Here is an 18,700-nt window from a genome sequence, read left to right on the forward strand (position 1 = left end):
TCAGAGCTTGGTCTCTGGCTGGCTGTCTTCTTCCCGCTGATCCTCACTCACTTCCTCAGGGTTTGAGGTGTGTGTGTGGCTGGCTACAGGAAGGTCTGACATGCTTGGGCTCTTCTGGATTTCTCCTGGCAGCCAGACTTGGATTCCTCAGCTCCGGACTGGTGGTTTATGATCAAGGACATAATCCAGGAAGAGACGGCCAAGTGGAAAAGACGTACAGGGCAGGGTGTATGAAAGTTCCACTTCTGTCCAGGATACCAACCTCCCTCCACTGCCACATACTCAAGGGAGCTGCTCACCAGACACCACCCCCAATTATTGTATAAAATGTTAATAACACCATAAAATACCATAAACTAGTTCAAAGAAGAAAATAAATATATATGTACCTATGTACTTATACAGATGGTCCCCAACTTACAATGACTTTACTTATGATTTTCCATGTTTACAACAGGGAAAAAGTGATATGCATTCAGTAAAAACCATATTTTGAATTTTGATCTTTTCCTAGACTAGTGATATGTGGTATGATACCGTCCTGTGATGCTGGGCAGCAGCAGTGAGTGGAAGCAAACTGCAGCTCATAGGCAGCCACACAATCACCAGGGTAAACAACTGATATACTTAAAACCACACTGTCTTTCACTTTCTGCATAGTAGTTGAGAAATTACACACTATTCAACACTTTATTATAAAGTAAACTTTGTGTTAGATGATTTTGCCCAACAGTAGGCTAACATTCTGAGCACTTTGAGACAGACTGTATTAAGTCATGATATTTGATAGGTTAGAGGAGGTAAATGCATTTTAAACTTAGGATGTTTTCAACTTATGATGAGTTTATCTGGCTGTAATCCCATCATAATTCAAAGAAAATCTATATATAAATGTATTCATGCACGCTCAGTGGTGGTTGTGTCTGACTGTTTGCAACCCCATGCACTGTGGCCCACCAGGCTCCTCTGTGGGATTTTTCAGGAAGAAATACTGGAGTGGGTTGCCCTTTCCTCCTCCAGGGGATCTTCCTCATTCAGGGATGGAACCCTCATCTCCCATATCTCCTGCATTGGCAGGCAGATTCTCTATCACTGAATCACCTGAGAAGTCCATAAAAAACAGAGTCTGAGCCTTCTCAATCTATAACTTTATTCACATTTGACAGGCCAAAGTGCAAATGTGGAAGCAGCAGATTTCAAAATATGCAGTCAGAGAGCTAGAGACTCCTTTGAGGTTTCTCAGAAGTGATAGTGGCAGTAAGAGAGAAAGACTTAGAAGCTTCCTACTCTACCTGGAGCATGTCAGTTTGTTCTGTTTTATTAAATATTGTGCTTCTAAGTATAATTTCTTTTGAGAAAGAATCCCACCACTTAATCTTATTAAACAGTGGTTTAAGAGAATCAAATAATATAATAATATAGTATTTTTGCTTCATAATTTTTAATTCTCTTTCTCAAAAAAAAAAAAAAGAGTCCTTCCTATGAACTCAAATTGGTCCACTTTTTTTTAACTTTTTATTTTATATTGGGGTATAGCCAATTAACAATTCTGTGATGGTTTCAGGTGAACAGTGAAATGATTCAGCCATATATATAGATATATCCATCCTCCCTCAAACTCCACTCCTATCAAGGCTGAAAATTAGTCTACTTTTAAAGACAAGTACAGCAGCCAATGTTGCTGTTTATTACTTGTTTCCAAATGCACTTTACATTGATCATCTCATTTAGTCACATTTAACATCCCTCTGAAGAACCATTTCACTATAATACTGTCGTTTAGTCACTAAGTCATATCTGACTCTTCTGAGACTCCATGGACTGTAGCCCACTAGGCTCCTCTGTCCACAGGATTTCCCCAGCAAGAATACTGGAGTGGGTTTCCATTTCCTTCACCAGAGGTTCTTCCCAATCCAGGGATCCAACTAGCTTCTCCTGCATTGGCAGGCAGTTTGTTTACCATTGAGTCACCAGGGAAGCCAAATATAAATGTATTGTTATTGTATTAAATGCATAACTTCAAAATGCTATACCCAGGTCTTCCCAGGTGGCACTAGTAGTAAAGAACCCACCTGCCAAGGCAGGTAGAGGTAAGAGACGCAGGTTCGATTCCTGGGTTGAGAAGATCCCCTGGAGGAGGTCATGGCAACCCACTCCAGTACTCTTGGCTGGAGAATCCTATGGACAGAGGAGCCTGGCAGAACACCCCCATCGGGTTGCACAGAGTCAGACACGATTGAAGCGACTTATTAGAACGCATGCATGCAACACACCCAGGGTCAATGAAAATTAACAAAAAATGTTGACTAAACACAGGCTTTAAATGTGTACTACCTCTTTGGTGAATTCCAGACGTGACTTCAAGTTCAGATTTCCACCAAGACCCCTTATGAGATTAATAATAAATTGATCATGATCTCTGCATCCATGTAGATGTGACAATCCATTCATCACAGTTCCAACCAAACTTGTTTCTACCACATAGTCATTCTGTTGATTAAAATCCATATTACAAACAAAGGGAAAATATTAACAAGTAAATTAGCACCATACACAGATTGTTTACTCATCTTTTAAGGATCATATTTAAATTTATCCCACTACTCAAGTTGTAGAAAGTTTAGATTTCAACTTATACATAAACATTGAAAATAAAAAGTAATAATAAAAATACAATTGTGTATTTCTAGCCATAAGTATGAGTCCTCAAATAGATACACAACTTGTTTACTTCTTAAACCTGAAAAAAATTTTTTAAAAAGGTAAATCAATGAACATCAGTCTAAATATAACAGTTCCTCATTTCCTCTTGATAATTAAAAAAGTAGCTAGACACCTCAACTAGAGAGTAGCCCCTGCTCACCACAACTAGAAAAAGCCCATACACAGCAACACACAGCACAGCCAAAAATAAAAATAAATTAACTAATTTTTTAAAAAAGAAGCTAGAGGCAAAGGCTAGATTAATGGTTCTGGACCAAAAAACGTTAGTAAAGGCAGGCTTAAAAACAATTTGGAGCTTTTCCTCTATACAGAATTTTAAAATGAAACTTCTGGACTCAGGTGGTATAGATTATTAAGATCCGTGGGCCTCTGGGGCCCTATGTAGTTAACAGGGAAAACCAGTTATAGTTAGAATCTGTATGTAGTGCTAGGTAGCTTTTTTTAAAAGGGAGAATTAAACAGAGCACTTGTTTTAATTAGAGAAGGCGATGGCACCCCACTCCAGTACTCTTACCTGGAAAATCCCATGGATGGAGGAGCCTGGTGGGCTGCAGTCCATGGGGTCGCCAAGAGTCAGACACAACTGAGCGACTTCCCTTTCACTTTTCACTTTCATGCATTGAAGAAGGAAACGGCAACCCACTCCAGTGTTCCTGCCTGGAGAATCCCAGGGACAGGAGAGCCTGGTGGGCTGCCGTCTATGGGGTCACACAGAGTCAGACACGACTGAAGTGACTTAGCAGCAGCTTGTTTTAACGGAAGTCAACTCTAACTGACATACTATGCTATATTAAGTCGCTTCTGTCATGTCCAACTCTTTGCAACCCCATAGACTGTAATCTTCCAGGCTCCTCTGTCCATGGGATTTTCCAGGCAAGAATACTGGAATGGGTTGCCATTTTCTTCTCCAGAAGTCTAACTGTGGAAATGGTTAATTCACTGGGGTAGAAGCTATAGAGCAGAAAAAGAGAGTGTTTTGAGAAAGGATAACTCAGCTTGAGGACTCAAGGTGTCCTTAAGGAAGATGACAATTGCTAACATTTGAAAAGTGAGACCTATCTGGCATACAGAGAACTCAGCATATGCAATGGTAAGCAACGGGCACACTTAAGGAATTAAAAGAAGCATATTCCTGAACAATCAAAGGCAGAGTGATTCAAGACAGAGAGGCAGGCAAGGGCCAGAGTATGTGGAATTGCATAGGCCATGATAAGGAGTGCAAATTATATCTTCAGTGCCTTTAAACTTTAAGAGAATAAAATGACTAAATTTACATTTTAAAAAATCTCTCTGCCTGCATAATAAATAATTTTCAAAGAACAGAAATAGGAGGGGAAAAGGGGGAAAAACAGAAGGAGATGGATAGAAATCCAGCAGCTTAGGCCATACTGAGTTCTAAGCTTTAAAGGCAAGATAAAGGCAAAGGAAACCGACATATTTTCCTCTAGATTGTCTAATCTGCTAAATATAAGAAAGTAAAGCTCTACTTATAAATAAAATCAACACTTGACTAGAGCATTCATTATGGTGTATCTCTCAGAATCTGAACATGGTAAACAAAGCACAGAATAAAGAAAGAAGGAACACTCAACACATAAAATCTCAAACAAGAACAAGGACCTGAGAATAGAATCAGTTTATTTTCTAACTAAATCTTTGGTATCACTCTACGGTTTAAAAATATTATTCTGTCATCATGTCTGTAGTCACAAATCCCAAATAGGGGAGAGTCAAAGAGTCAATATAGTCTATGCAGTGCTACATCTCTCATTCTAACACCTAACAGCATGCAAGCTGAGGACTTCAAGGCATCTGCACTGGAAAGCATGATTAGGTTTGTATGTTTTATACTCACAAAATAACAACACACCTACTGAAAAGGTGTTACAAACATAGGTATCAGTTATTTAAGCTCATATGTTCATTTTTCTAAGTTGTGTTTTTTTTTTGATGTGGACCATTAAAAATGTCTTTATTGAATTTGTTAAAATATTGCTTCTGTTTCATGTTTTTTGGTTTTTCGGCCATGAGGCATGGGGGATCTTACTTGGCTTCCCAAGCAGGAATCAAGAGTACACCCCTTGCACTAGAAGGTGAAATCCCAACCACTGGACTGTCAGGGAAGTCGCAAGCTCGTATACTCTTATTCACCATGCTGTTATTACCAAACTTCGCTTCTGGGGATACAATAAGGAGTACACCAGGCTTAATCTTTGCCCTCAAGGTGCTTGCAGTTGCATGAAAGCAATTCTAGCTGAAAGACATAGTACACTGCTGCAGAAGCACAAGGAGGCCGACAGCTCAGGCAGACTGAGGCCTGGGGGGAGGGCTCTTCCCTCAAGTCTCCAGGGAAACCTATCTCATTTGTGTCATTTCGCCCAAATCCCTAGTCCTCCACCATTCATCTTTACAAAGTCAGAAAAGAAAAAAGTTTAGAAAACTAAAGTGAAATTGCCATTTCTCTATATGATTTGCCCAACCCTGAAGTATCAACCTCTAAATTAAGTTCACAATCACCTTTAAAAAAGACTCATTGCTATTTATTTTCTCTATTTTTATGTTTATTTTTTTATACAAGCAATGACATGAGAGAAATCAAAATCTGAAAAGATCCTGTAAGAACATGAATATTGTCTTCTTTGCATGCTAAACTTCTATTCATGCTTCAAATTCAAAATTGTATGTCATTTCCTTTAAAACTCTCCTGGAAGGCAGCAATTCTCTCTTTATCCTGTTATATTGTGATTATCTTTTTCCATGTCAGTTTCCTCTGTGACACAAACCCTTCTCAGTGAAAGGGACTGTCCTATTAATGTTCACCTGGCAAAGTTTCATCAAGGGCATCTATTTGGTAAGCAATAAATTTTTGCTAAATAAACAAATGTTTCAATAATATTATAAATAATTCATCATGTTTCTCTACTTTAATACTGTCATTATATTTAGCATGATATATAGGCAGTATTTGTTGACATAGTAAAATGGGGCAGAAAGATCATTTTGCTAGTAAAACGTCAAATGGCATTCCAGTTTTCAAGATTTTTAGGTTAAGTGTTGCAAGGTATCATGGATGGAAGAATTAAAGTATTTTAAGACTTAACACAATAAAAGTTATACCATGAAATACAGTGGGAGAGCAGTGAAGACACCTACCCTTCACTACACCCCCACATTCTGTCAGAACGCTACTAAAAGGTGGTTAAATGTAAGCAACAGTCAGTCATTATACTTTTTGCCTAAATAATTATGAATATTATAATTATCTTACCTGTTTTAGAACCCATTGTAATGCCTTTTCAAAATAATCCCCAATCCAGTTTTCAAGATTATTCCTATATGTAGGAGGCTGATTCCTCAACCAAGATTTTATCAGAGAATTAAGATCTGTCTCTTCATCACTGAAACATATTAACAAACATTAAAAATTATTTAGGAGTAAATCATAAATTTACTTTCAAAATAAATTTCTGCTCCAATAAACATTATTCTACATATGCACTCTATCTGCTAGTATACAAGAGTTCATTTTAGTTACTTTTGTATACGTATGTGTGTATACACTACTTCTACTTATATAAGCACAAATAAGTGTGTGTACATATATAATGTCATTTTCTATAAAACAAACCAAATAAACCTCACCTCTATCATTGTAAGTATAAATTAAAGAAGAATTACACATCCACAAGTTAGCCACAAAGTGGTCTAAACCATTCCTACCCAAAGTGGGGTCTACAGAATCCCAAGTACCATTCCAGACCTAATGAAGCAAAATCTTTGCTTTAACAATATCCCTAGGTGATTCAAATGCACATTAGACAAGCTGCACTGCATCTTAATGCAGATCTTTAAAAATACTTTTTGTTTTTCTCTATCTCCAAAAAAGCTGACCACCTAAATTCCATGCCACTACTGAAACTTGAAAATCACGCTAAAGTAAAATCTAATTTTTTTAGCAAAGCACTTAATTATTTGAGTAACACCCAATGTTTGAAATTATACATAATATTGACATCTTATTCAAAATTACATGTTGCTGCTGCTGCTAAGTCGCTTCAGTTGTGTCTAACTGTGCAACCCCATAGACGGCAGCCCACCAGGCTCCCCCGTCCCTGGGATTCTCCAGGCAAGAACACTGGAGTGGGTTGCCATTTCCTTCTCCAATGCATGAAAAGTGAAAAGTGAAAGTGAAGTTGCTCAGTCGTGTCCGACTCTTAGGGACCCCATGGACTGCAGCCTACCGGGCTCCTCTGTCCATGGGATTTTCCAGGCAAGAGTACTGGAGTGGGGTGCCATTGCCGTCTCCAAATTACATGTTACACATTTATAAAAATTATAGTAAAAACAACTTATAGACTAATAATTTTAGAAGTTACAAGGGCCCACAATTCTGTCATTTCTCCTGTCCTCTACCAGTGTTTCACAGTAACACGAATAAATACTGAGTCCTTGAATTTCTCTTCCCACATTTCTATCCAGTTTAATAAGGAAAAGAAATAAAAGATCAAAGGTAAATATGTAAAATACATTCGATACACTCAAAACAGACAAAGGAAAGCTGCTAAACTCTTTTCAGCATGAAGTCTTTGTTGTCAATGGTGGTTTAGTGGCTAAGTCGTGTCTGACTCTTGCAAACCATGGACTGTAGCCCGCCAGGTTCCTCTGTCCATGGGATTTTCCAGGCAAGAATACTGGAGTGGTTTGCCATTTCCTTCTCCAGGGGATCTTCCTGACTCTGGACCAAACCCAGGTCTCCTGCACTGCAGGCCAATTCTTTACCAACTGAGCTACTAGGGACAACTATTGTTGTCAACAGCATCTCCTTAGTACCTATGGCAACTACATGTCTTGGTTTGCCTAAGACAATCTTGATTTATATCAGTTATCCCAGCATAATAAATGGCATCCTCTTTCATTATTAAAAGGTCCTCATTTGGCCTACTGCAGAGCAAGTGCAAAATATCTGCTGAAGAAATGAATAAAACCTAAAAATCAAAGTTAATCAAAAATAAACTAAAAATAACAAGTATTTGTGTTTTACATGAACTCATAAATACTCATTATGTCTCTCACAAACAATATCTGGTTCACCAACAATTTTCAAATCATCTACAGCAACGAGTCTTTTTTCTGATAAAAAGCAATGGCATTCTGCTGCTGCTGCTGCTGCTAAGTTGCTTCAGTTGTGTCTGACTCTGTGCAACCCCATAGATGGCAGCCCACCAGGCTCCCCCATCCCCGGGATTCTCCAGGCAAGAACACTGGAGTGGGTTGCCATTTCCTTCTCCAATATGCATGAAAGTGAAAAGTGAAAGACAAGTCGCTCAGTCGTGTCCGACTCCTAGCGACCTCATGGACTGCAGCCTACCAGGCTCCTGCATCCATGGGATTTTCCAGGCAAGAGTACTGGAGTGGGATGCCATTGCCTTCTCCAAATGGCATTCTACTTAACCTTTATTACATTAACATTCTCGCTTATAATTGCTGGTATATTTATCTATCTCCTCTATGTAGACATATGCTCTATAAAAATAAGCCCTACAAAAATACAAGCCCTTCATAATTGTTAGTTTTACTCCTTTCTTGCTGACTCTCTTAAAATGCCTAAATTCGAACCATACATGTAACAGGCATTCAATAAATATTTTAAAATTTAATGATAAGCTTTCCTTTATCCTATTTTTCTCACAGGATTATGAGAACACATGAATAAATGAGATAAACTGTGTGAGATACTGCTACAAAAGCTATAAACTCAATGCCATATTATTGATTGGGAACACGTGTACACCCATGGTGGGTTCACGCTGATGTATGGCAAAACCAATACAATATTGTAAAGTAATTAGCCTCTAATTAAAATAAATAAATTTAAATTAAAAAAATAATAATTAATACCTCAAAATGTTAATTGGGAGTTTGTGGCTAGTTTAATATAAATTCTTCCTACAATATTATCAAAGAAGTAAGCAATTAAATAATTTTGGAAATATTCTGGATCAATTTGATAACAAAAGTCATTTCAAATGATTCTAAAAGAGTAGAACATTGTAGACTGATAAATATCAAATTCTAAAACATAAATTCAAAAAGTAAACTTTTTAATAATTCATTTTGGGAAATGAAATTGGCTCAAATATGCCACTATGTTTACTACTGTTGATGAAATATAAAATTAGTTTATTTTTGCTCTTCAAGTCTCTTCCAAATACACTCAAGAAGAAATGAAATATTAAATAAAGAGGTTTCCAATTTCTAAAATGAAAGATCAGGCCATTTAATAGGCCCTATTTAAACTTGTTCAATAAAACACAGTACGAGGAGTTGACAGCTACACACACGCATCCACAGCTTAAACCACAGTGATTCCAAACCGCAGCCACACAGTTCTGCCAGGGAAAGAAAATAAAAAACAGGTGTTGCGTGTTCCCCAATTCACTTTTTCTTTCTCTTTTTAAACACTTAATGTTGTTTACAAATACTACTAATGCCAGAACAGGGCCAGGCACAAACAGTCCTACACCTTCTCTGTCATATAAATACAGATTTTTGTTTACACAGTTTTATCCCAAGTCTGAAAACATCTGCTGCTATCTGCTACTGCTAAGGGCTACACCGTCTCAACCTGGCCCTGGACCCACAGCTTGGCCACCTCCAGCCCGCCTTGAGCCGGTCCTGGGCCTTCTCTCTGGGTGAGCTTGGTCTTCACCTTGACGGAGAGGGACTCCAACCCAGCCTTCCTCACCGCCCTCCCCCTCTCCTCCTCGTCGCTCTCCTCCTGTGTAGCATCGTCCTGCTTCTCAATTTTGTGCTGTGTGCTGCTGAAGACCGACCACCAGATGATGGGGTCTTCATATATCAGGACGTCCTGCCAGCTGAAGGTCTGCTGGTTCTGGCACAACAACATCATGTCCTTCTCCAGGTTGTTGAGGCTGTGGTACTTATGGCTGCTGATGCACTCCTTTATCCTATTACATCTTTAACCTATTTAAACCTAGGTTAGCTCTGCTGCTGCTGCTAAGTCACTTCAGTCATGTCCGACTCTAAAAGTCTATAAATGTAAAAGTCTATAAATCTAAAATTCTATGATTAAAATATTGCTACTCAGCTTTAAATTATTAACCTCCAGCTTATAAGTAGTATGTTCACTTCTCTGAACTCATTCATAATATTTAAAGAAAAGTTATAGAAAAAAGAAAAAACAAATATTAATACTTGCTGTTTCATTTATGCAAACAAAAAATAATTATTTAGTAATTGTGATACCACTACTGCTGCTGCTGCTAAGTCGCTTCAGTCGTGTCCAACCCTGCGTGAACCCAGAGACGGCAGCCCACCAGGCTCCTCCGTCCCTGGGAGTCTCCAGGCAAAAACACTGGAGTGGGTTGCCATTTCCTTCTCCAATGCATGCATGCATGCTAAGTGGCTTTAGTCGTGTCCAACTCTGTGCAACCCTATGGACAGCAGCCCACCAGGCTCCTCTGTGCATAGGATTCTCTAGGCAAGAATACTGGAGTGGGTTGCCATGTCCTTCTCCTGTGATACCACTATACTGCTGAAATAATTCAACTAAATAAACAGGAACTCTGAATGAATAAAAATGTAACAAAGAAGTTAATAAACAATGAAAAAAAACAAATACTCACATATTACTCATGTATCACTTATGTCACTTCGCTATGAAACCAAAATAATAATTGAAAATATTCTAACACAATGTATGCAAACGCACTTACCTAAGAAAGATCATTCCCATTCTAGATATTGTAGCTGGTGAGGCACAACTTAAATCGTGAGTTTCAAATAAGAAGTTAACATTTTGGCCAAACTGAATCCTTTCTCCACTGGGCATGGTGAGTAATCGATTATCATCCAGAACAGAATTCAGAGATTCTATCCATTCAGGATCAATATCACCATCACAGATTATCCATGAGCTAACATCTATTTTCAAACAAAAACGTAGACAGCAAAATAAACGTGAGGAGAATAATATTTAAAAATAAAGAATAAAATAATTATCTATTATTCTTTAGAAGCAATTTTCATATTATATTTCTGAAGCCAAATATAAAGAACAAAAAGTTGAACAAGTTGAAGTTTTTCATGTGAATTTATACTACAAATGTGTGGAGAAGCCATAGGCAATCCTGGCTCAGCTGGACGAAGACCCAATGATATACTCCATGGTAAAGGCTGAGTGACTGAACTGAACTGAAGTTTAACTGAAATGTTTATTTAATGAACATACAGAACTGAAATCTCAATAAAAGAAAACATGGTTTGCAAGACCTTCAGTTCAGTTCAGTCGCTCAGTTGTGTCCGACTCTTTGCGACCCTATGAACCACAGCACACCAGGCCTCCCTGTCCATCACCAACTCCCGGAGTTCACCCAAACCCATATCCATTGAGTCAGTGATGCCCTCCAACCATCTCATCCTCTGTCATCCCCTTCTCCTCCTGCCCTCCAACTTTTCCAGCATCAGGGTCTTTTCAAATGAGTCGGCTCTTCGCATCAGGTGGCCAAAGTATTGGAGTTTCAGTTTCAACATCAGTCCTTCCAATGAACACCCAGGACTGATATCCTTTAGGATGGACTGGTTGGATCTCCTTGCAGTCTAAGGGACTCTCAAGAGTCTTCTCCAACACCACAGTTCAAAAGCATCAATTCTTCAGCACTCAGCTTTCTTTATAGTCCAACTCTCACATCCATACACGACCACTGGAAAAACCATAGCCTTAACTAGACAGACCTTTGTTGGCAAAGTAATGTCTCTGCTTTTCAATATGCTATCTAGGTTGGTCGTAACTTTCCTTGCAAGAATAAGCATCTTTTAATTTCATGGCTGCAATCACCATCTGCAGTGATTTTGGAGCCCCCCAAAATAAAGTCTGACACTGTTTCCACTGTTTCCCCATCTATTTGCCATGAAGTGATGGGACTGGATGCCATGATCTTAGTTTTCTGAATGTTGAGCTTTAAGCAAGACCTAGGTATTTCTATTTCCACAAGCTTGTGAGATATTCTTTACATTTTGTCTTCCACCATGTCATTAGAATGTATGAATGCTTTCTATGTAATAGTGCTTTAAGAAAATATGAGAAAGCTACATTTCAGTGTCCCACATGAGAAGTAAAAAATACACCACTGTCAAATCTCTTTTATATATAAAAGGGTAACTTCAAAGGGGAGAAGCAATGAGCAAGTTGTTAAATTGTGACCTAACAAAAAGTAGGGAGTCTTCTTAGATTTCCACTAAAAATTCTGTTAAATACCAAGCCAAAAATTTAGACCAGAAGCCTACTATCATAAGTCTTAAATTTTCAAAATTCTTGAAAGCACTGTATTCAAAGTGGTAAGTTCATGTACACACACAAATTTTAATCCCAAATAAAATTTGTCAATTTGCTTATTTATGAGGCATTACAATATCAATTAAGCAAAGATATTATATTTATTCAATAGATTAATCTAGTTATGAACCACAATTTACCCAGATTACTTGGGAGTTTCTATTAAATAAAAGTTTTGCTATAGAGTACAGATAAAAACGATAACATGTCTTTGGACCCTCCAAAGAAAAATATCAATGTAGATCACGATACAGCAGGTTATGGTCAGGTATAAGACTCAAAAAAGACAGAATTACAGACAAGTTCTAACATCCTCTAAAAATAAATAAATGAGTCACACAACAGAGACCAACCTTGAGGTTCTCGAACTACTTGACGAGCACTATTTGTCAAAACACCATCAGACCATTCCCTTGTATCCATGTCAATATGGCCTAGTAACTGATGTCTAGGCATAGCTTTGGGATTCATGGTATACTGTTTTACCACTTTGCCAGTTTTACAAAGTGCTGCCCTTAACATTCTCCAAAGAGTAGATTTTCCAGCACCACTTGGGCCAACAATAACAACTCCCATCCTCTGGCGTAACTGTTCATATAATTCTAAAGCCTTCTTGATCTAGTAGAAAAGAAATATGTTCATATATGATTTACCATGTACAATCATACACAGCTTCACTTTTAATCTGCAATAGTTGTTCTATTTCAAACTTATAAATTAAACCTTTTATTTCTTCAATGGAGGATAAAGCCTTAAATAAAAGAATTATGAAATAAATCTGAACACACAACATGATCTTTAATTTCATATTTCTTTAAAAGAAGCAAGTTATCAAATGTTCACTGTTGTCTTCCCTCATTTATTCAAACAAAATATATTCAATATTTTATTCACTTTGCTAATTCATTCATTCATTTATAACCTCTCTCCAAAAAAAAAAATCCTGAGGAAAAGATATTCATTTTGAACATTCATTTTTGCTTCATAAAAAGACCTACTAAAGTGAAGTTCTCCTAAGATACTGTCAAAGTTTAAATCATACATAATCAACTATCAAAAATACATATGATGGATCTATTGATATTAGTGCCAGACTCCATTATAGGCACTAGGAATAAAATAGTAAAAAAGACATGGATCCCACTTTTCATGGAGACAACTATCTGGTGGGAGAGAATCAATATTAATCATCCAATTGAACATTAAAGTGTATATATTACAAAGGTAAAGAAAACACACAGCAAGGGGATCTAATTTAGATATGAAAATTAGGGAAGGCTTCAAAGAGTGAGTAAGATTTAAACTGAGAGATGAAAGATAAGCTAAAAAATAAAGGATAAAGATAGTTAATAAAAATTAACCAGGAGAAAGGATCAATATATTATGAAGTATTCTTGACAGTTACCTGATTGGATATGATTTCATAATTGGCCTCCTCAAAGACTTGCTTTAGTGCAGCACTCAGTTCATCATATTCTACTTCTTTAAAATCAATCCCAGGAAACACATCTTTAATCAGTGCATCAAACCGAGTGCAATCAGCAAATGTAAACTTTGACATTGTATTAAGTCTCAGTGCTTGTACCACAATATGACTTTCATTAACTAGAAAAAAAGTTTCATTTTAAAACTAGTTATGAATCCAATGACTGTAAAGTTTTTAAGTGCCTTGATACGCATTATTAGTAATTAACTTACGTACTAGAATTTAGTAACATTTATGGTATATGCTATTATGTTAATTAGCAAGCTTACTCAACTATCTTTTAACTGCTGAAAAACAAGTATTACTGAGTTATGAACACTTTTCCATAAAATCTGAATTCCAGGTACCCAGACTTTAATTAATAAAAACAAAAACAGACTAAGAAACTGTCACAGAGCAGAGTACACCAAGGAGACATGACAACATAACGCAACATGGCACCCTGGAGTCAATCTTGGAACAGAAAGAGGATGTCAGTGATAAAACAGGTGAAATGCAAATGAAGTCTGGAATTTAGTTAATACTCATGTATCAGCCTTTGTCTCTCAGTTTTGACAAATGTACCACAGTAAAGGGGGCATCGTGGTAAAGATCTGCCTGTAATCCACCTGCCAGTGCAGGAGACACAGGTTCAATCCATGGGTCAGGAAGATCCCCTGAAGAAGGAAATGGCAACCCACTCTGGTATTCTTGCCTGGAAAATTCCATGGACAAAGGAGCCTGGTGGGCTACAGTCCACAGGGTCATAAAAAAATCAGACATGATTTTGCGACTAAACAACAAGTAAGATGAAACAATGGAAATGCCAACTTTGCAACTTTAATAAATCTAAAATTATTCTTAGGTTGAAAGGCATTTTTTTGAAATCTTAAAATATCTCTTTAAAAGAATAATTTTGTTTGGTATACTATCTCCTTGAAAGAAAAAATCTCCATGTTTTTCTAAGGTTTCTGTTCCTATTTTAAGACTATATAAATTTTCAGACACTATTGCAGACCTACCAAATCAGGAACTTTGAGGGTAAGATCCAAAAATCTGTGTTCTAACAAGCCTCTAGGTGATTCTAATTCACATTAAGGATTGAGAACAAGTGGACTAGACTATTCCTCTGTATACTGCAAATGTTTAATATTTGATGCATGTTTAAAAATTATGATGGGACATTAAGTAAAAATCATGAAAAATCTGGATAAATTATGGACTTTATTAAAAAATAATGAATCAACATTGGTTCATTAGAATTAATAAATGTACCACACTAATATGTTAACACAGGAGAAACTGGAGGGGCATAACATTCAGAAGCCCTCTATATTATATGTATACCTTTTATATAAATCTAAAACTATACTAGATTAAAACTTATTTTAAAAAGTGAGATTATAATTGAAATAATGAATCATACCATTTTCTTTAACACTAGTTTTCTTCATCTGTCTAAGAAGATTTCCACTTCCTCTCAGAACTGTTTTCAAAGCTCTCAAACCCCAATCATAATGTTGCTGAGGTGTCAAAAGTTCCCTTAAGTAAAGACATAGAAATCACAAAGCATCAAATAGCTATAAGAAATTCATTTTATTATCATACTAAAAGATACAGAATCCAACTACTAACACATAGAAATCAAAAAATTAGTTTAGTAAATCAGAAATTTAGTTCAGTTTAGTAAATATCATTTAGCTAGAGTACTCCATTAAATATGTTTTACAGGAAAAAAGTGAAATTAAAACAACAGTATTTAAAAACAAGTACTTTTGAGCCAGACATTTTTGTTATTCAAACTAAAATCTTTCCTATCTATACCAGAGGTACAATATAATTAGACAAATGTGGAAAATGGTTATTCATAACCATGACCAATCATTGGAGACACAAAGTATTTCAAAATTTAAAACACGAAAACTCACCTGGATAGATTGAAGATAGCTACCAATTTTCTGCCCAACACTTTAGCATCTTTAAAGCCTTCTGAATAGAGAATAACTTCTGCAATAAGCTCATTGTCTGGACGAGACATGGCTACTGGCCTAAAAAGTTGTTTAAGATTATCAGGCAGTTTTTGTCTTCCACCATAGCCTTTTCCAGCAGGATTCATAGTGATAAAGATTCCAGAATTAGAATTTATTTCTACCTGAAATATTAATTTAAAACACAGGCATCAAGTATTTGAAACCGTAACTACAAAATGTATTGCCAATAGAAGTTTTATTGTGACATATTTCTACACACACATCTTATACCTTAGCAAAAAGTAACCACTGATGCTGGGAGGGATTGCGGGCAGGAGGAGAAGGGGACGACAGAGGATGAGATGGCAGGATGGCATCACTGACTCGATGGACGTGAGTCTGAGTGAACTCCGGGAGTTGGTGATGGACAGGGAGGCCTGGCATGCTGCGATTCATGGGGTCGCAGAGTCGGACACGACCGAGCGACTGAACTGAACTGAACTGAGGGTGCTAAACATCTACTCAACATATAATAAAATCCTTAGGAACTATACTACTTTATAGAGATTCTTTATAATCAGTTTTTTGAGGCTGAAAGTTCAGTGATGGTAACCAGTTTGACTGTCCATTTATTCAATATTATGTCTACTAAAAGCCTTCCTTGTGTTAGGTGCTTTCTTAAGTACACAGAGACAACACAATTCTGAATTAAAGTAATAGTTCATGCTCTTTTGGAGTTTATAGTCCATTGAATACTACAGTCAAGCAATTATAGTTAATAAATGCTATGACAGTGAAGAGTAAAATATCTTGAGAGTATCTAGTGGGAGTATTTTCAACCAAGCAGTAAGAATAGAAAATTAGAATTATAATATGTAAACAATGAATGAACAACAATGAAGCAGAAATACCTAGAGTAAAAAATCTGGCTATAAAGGAAAGAAAAGAAAAAGAGAATGCTGGAAGAAAAGATGAATTAAGGGAAGGTTTGCTTATGTTTTGGGCTTCCCTGGTGGCTCAGATGGTAAAGCGTCTACCTGCAATGCGGGAGACCCGGGTTCGATCCCTGGGTCGGGAAGATCCCCTGGAGAAGGAAATGGCAACTCACTCCAGTATTCTTGCCTGCAAAATTCCACAGACTGAGGAGACTGGTAGGCTACAGTCCATGGGGTCATAGAGAGTCGGACACAACTGAGCAATTTCACTTTCACTTTGCTTATGTTTTAATTACACTAAATAGTATACCTCAGTATTAGTATATATAATATTGTACATCATTTAGAAGGGAAATTATGTGATTATGTTTAAAGCCAATGAGAAATGGGAAGGAGGAGGACAGGAATAACTGAAGAGAAAGTCCCTGGGAAGCAGATCCCAAAGTATAGATGGAAAATTTAGCTTGGGTTGGCAAAAAGGACAATTTTTCTTTCTAAGAGGAGGAAATGACAAAAATGAACAAGGGAAAAAATAAATTTTGATAGTAAAAATAAAAACTTAATAGTTTCTTTTCTTTGTGAAGAAAGAGTTTAAACATTTAAATTTTACTCCTGTAAACTCAGAAGTTACAAGAAATTTAGAACTGGTTCTACTTGGCCTACCCTGAAAAACTTGTATTGTGAAAATGTCATTATGGAGAAGAGGATAATTTCACAGTTCTTTCCACTTCCAGTGTGTTCACCATTACATATATAGAGAGAAATCTATATTTTATATACAATTAAATTTACATTCTAATGACATGAATGTATATTTCCTATGTGGAGAAGTAAGCAGCAGAAGAATAGCTAAATGTTTATTAAGATTCATATAGAATAGTGATTAAAAACATGAATTTCAGAGTTAGACACACCTGAGTTCAATTTCCAGCACCAATACTTCTGCTAACTTACCAAGATGTAGTTTTCTCATCCATAAAGTGAAAAAAATATAACGGTACCTAACTCAAAGAAAGCATTAAGCACAGTGCCAGCATAGAGTGTTTGATAAATGTTAGCAAATATTATTATAACTGGATTATTCAATACTGAAAGTTTGAAAATGAATAGTGGAAATGGGACCAAAAAAAGGTGAGAAATTCAGAGACAATTCACAGGTAAAAAGGTTTAACACACTGGTCACAAATTAGAAACAAGGGTGCCAGAAGCAATGAAGATAGACTATTTGCCTGAGTATGGGTAACACAAAGTCTTATAAAATATTTTAATTCTTTAAATTTCTGATGTAGCTATACCTCCTTGCCAAGCAGCTCACACACAGTTCTATGATTCTTCAAAGCATCTTGAATTGTCTGGATTTGCATAGAAACTGCAGACAGTACAGATTCTTCCAGTCTATTGAATTCATCAAAACAACCCCAGGCCCCACACTTTACCAAGCCAACAAATATTCGTCCCATTGACTTCACATCGATGCCCTTAAAAATAGCAATTAAAATTATATTCATTAAACATAATTTAAAACTCTAATAATAATCTAATACTTTATATCATTTAGTGAGAAGATGATCATTTCACCCATCTATGCCTCTTTGGTTCTTTATTAATAAATAGCTATTCTTTCAAAAACTAGGGTGGTTTCAAGGAATAAACAAAATAATTCATGTGAAAGCATTCTGAAAAGCATAAGAACTAAAGATTTTGTTTTAGTTATTCTTTAAGTCAAAATATAAATCCTACACATAATGCTCTGAAAATGGTACTTTTAATGAATTTAAGATTTTCTCCTCCTATCTTTACTATTCTCCTTACAAAAAGTGTTTTTCTACCCTCTAACATAAATCTTCATTCAATTATCTAAAATTATTTCTTGTAATAGTTATCTTTAGAAAAGTTTTTAGACTATACTCTATGCAACCTCTCTCCATTTTACTTCTCAAAACAAATTTCATTTTCAGAAGTAGAGTGATTTAAAATATAGCATTTCCTAATATATAAATATGTAAAAACTATTTCAAACATCTGAGACACTATTACATAGTTTGACAATTATTTATTCTACCTCATCACAATTGAAAACTAAAACTTGTCTTCCAAGAAGTCCACCTAAAGCCTTTACTGATTCAGTTTTTCCAGTTCCAGCTGGACCATAAGGATTTCCTCCAAGTCCCATCTTCATGGCTTGAGTGAGAGTTAGATAGCACTTGTCCGTCAGAGGAGTATAAACCAGCTTGGGAGCATTACCCTATAT

General features: G+C 36.4%; 1 protein-coding gene across 1 annotated transcript in view; it reads right to left on the reverse strand.

Moving 5' to 3' along the window:
* DYNC2H1 (dynein cytoplasmic 2 heavy chain 1) overlaps positions 1-18,700 on the reverse strand; it is a 406,508-nt gene that overhangs the window by 305,339 nt on the left and 82,469 nt on the right. Inside the window, exons 33-41 of the mRNA XM_055547490.1 lie at positions 18,512-18,694; positions 17,745-17,927; positions 15,473-15,696; positions 14,971-15,086; positions 13,485-13,684; positions 12,433-12,697; positions 10,461-10,668; positions 5,993-6,122; positions 2,335-2,490 (exon numbers count right to left, since the gene is read on the reverse strand). Coding sequence (XP_055403465.1) covers positions 2,335-2,490; positions 5,993-6,122; positions 10,461-10,668; positions 12,433-12,697; positions 13,485-13,684; positions 14,971-15,086; positions 15,473-15,696; positions 17,745-17,927; positions 18,512-18,694 — 1,665 coding nt within the window. The remainder of the gene's footprint in view (positions 1-2,334; positions 2,491-5,992; positions 6,123-10,460; positions 10,669-12,432; positions 12,698-13,484; positions 13,685-14,970; positions 15,087-15,472; positions 15,697-17,744; positions 17,928-18,511; positions 18,695-18,700) is intronic.

Source organism: Bubalus kerabau, chromosome 15 (genome assembly GCF_029407905.1).
Source record: "Bubalus kerabau isolate K-KA32 ecotype Philippines breed swamp buffalo chromosome 15, PCC_UOA_SB_1v2, whole genome shotgun sequence".
NCBI classification, from domain to species: Eukaryota; Metazoa; Chordata; class Mammalia; order Artiodactyla; family Bovidae; genus Bubalus; species Bubalus kerabau.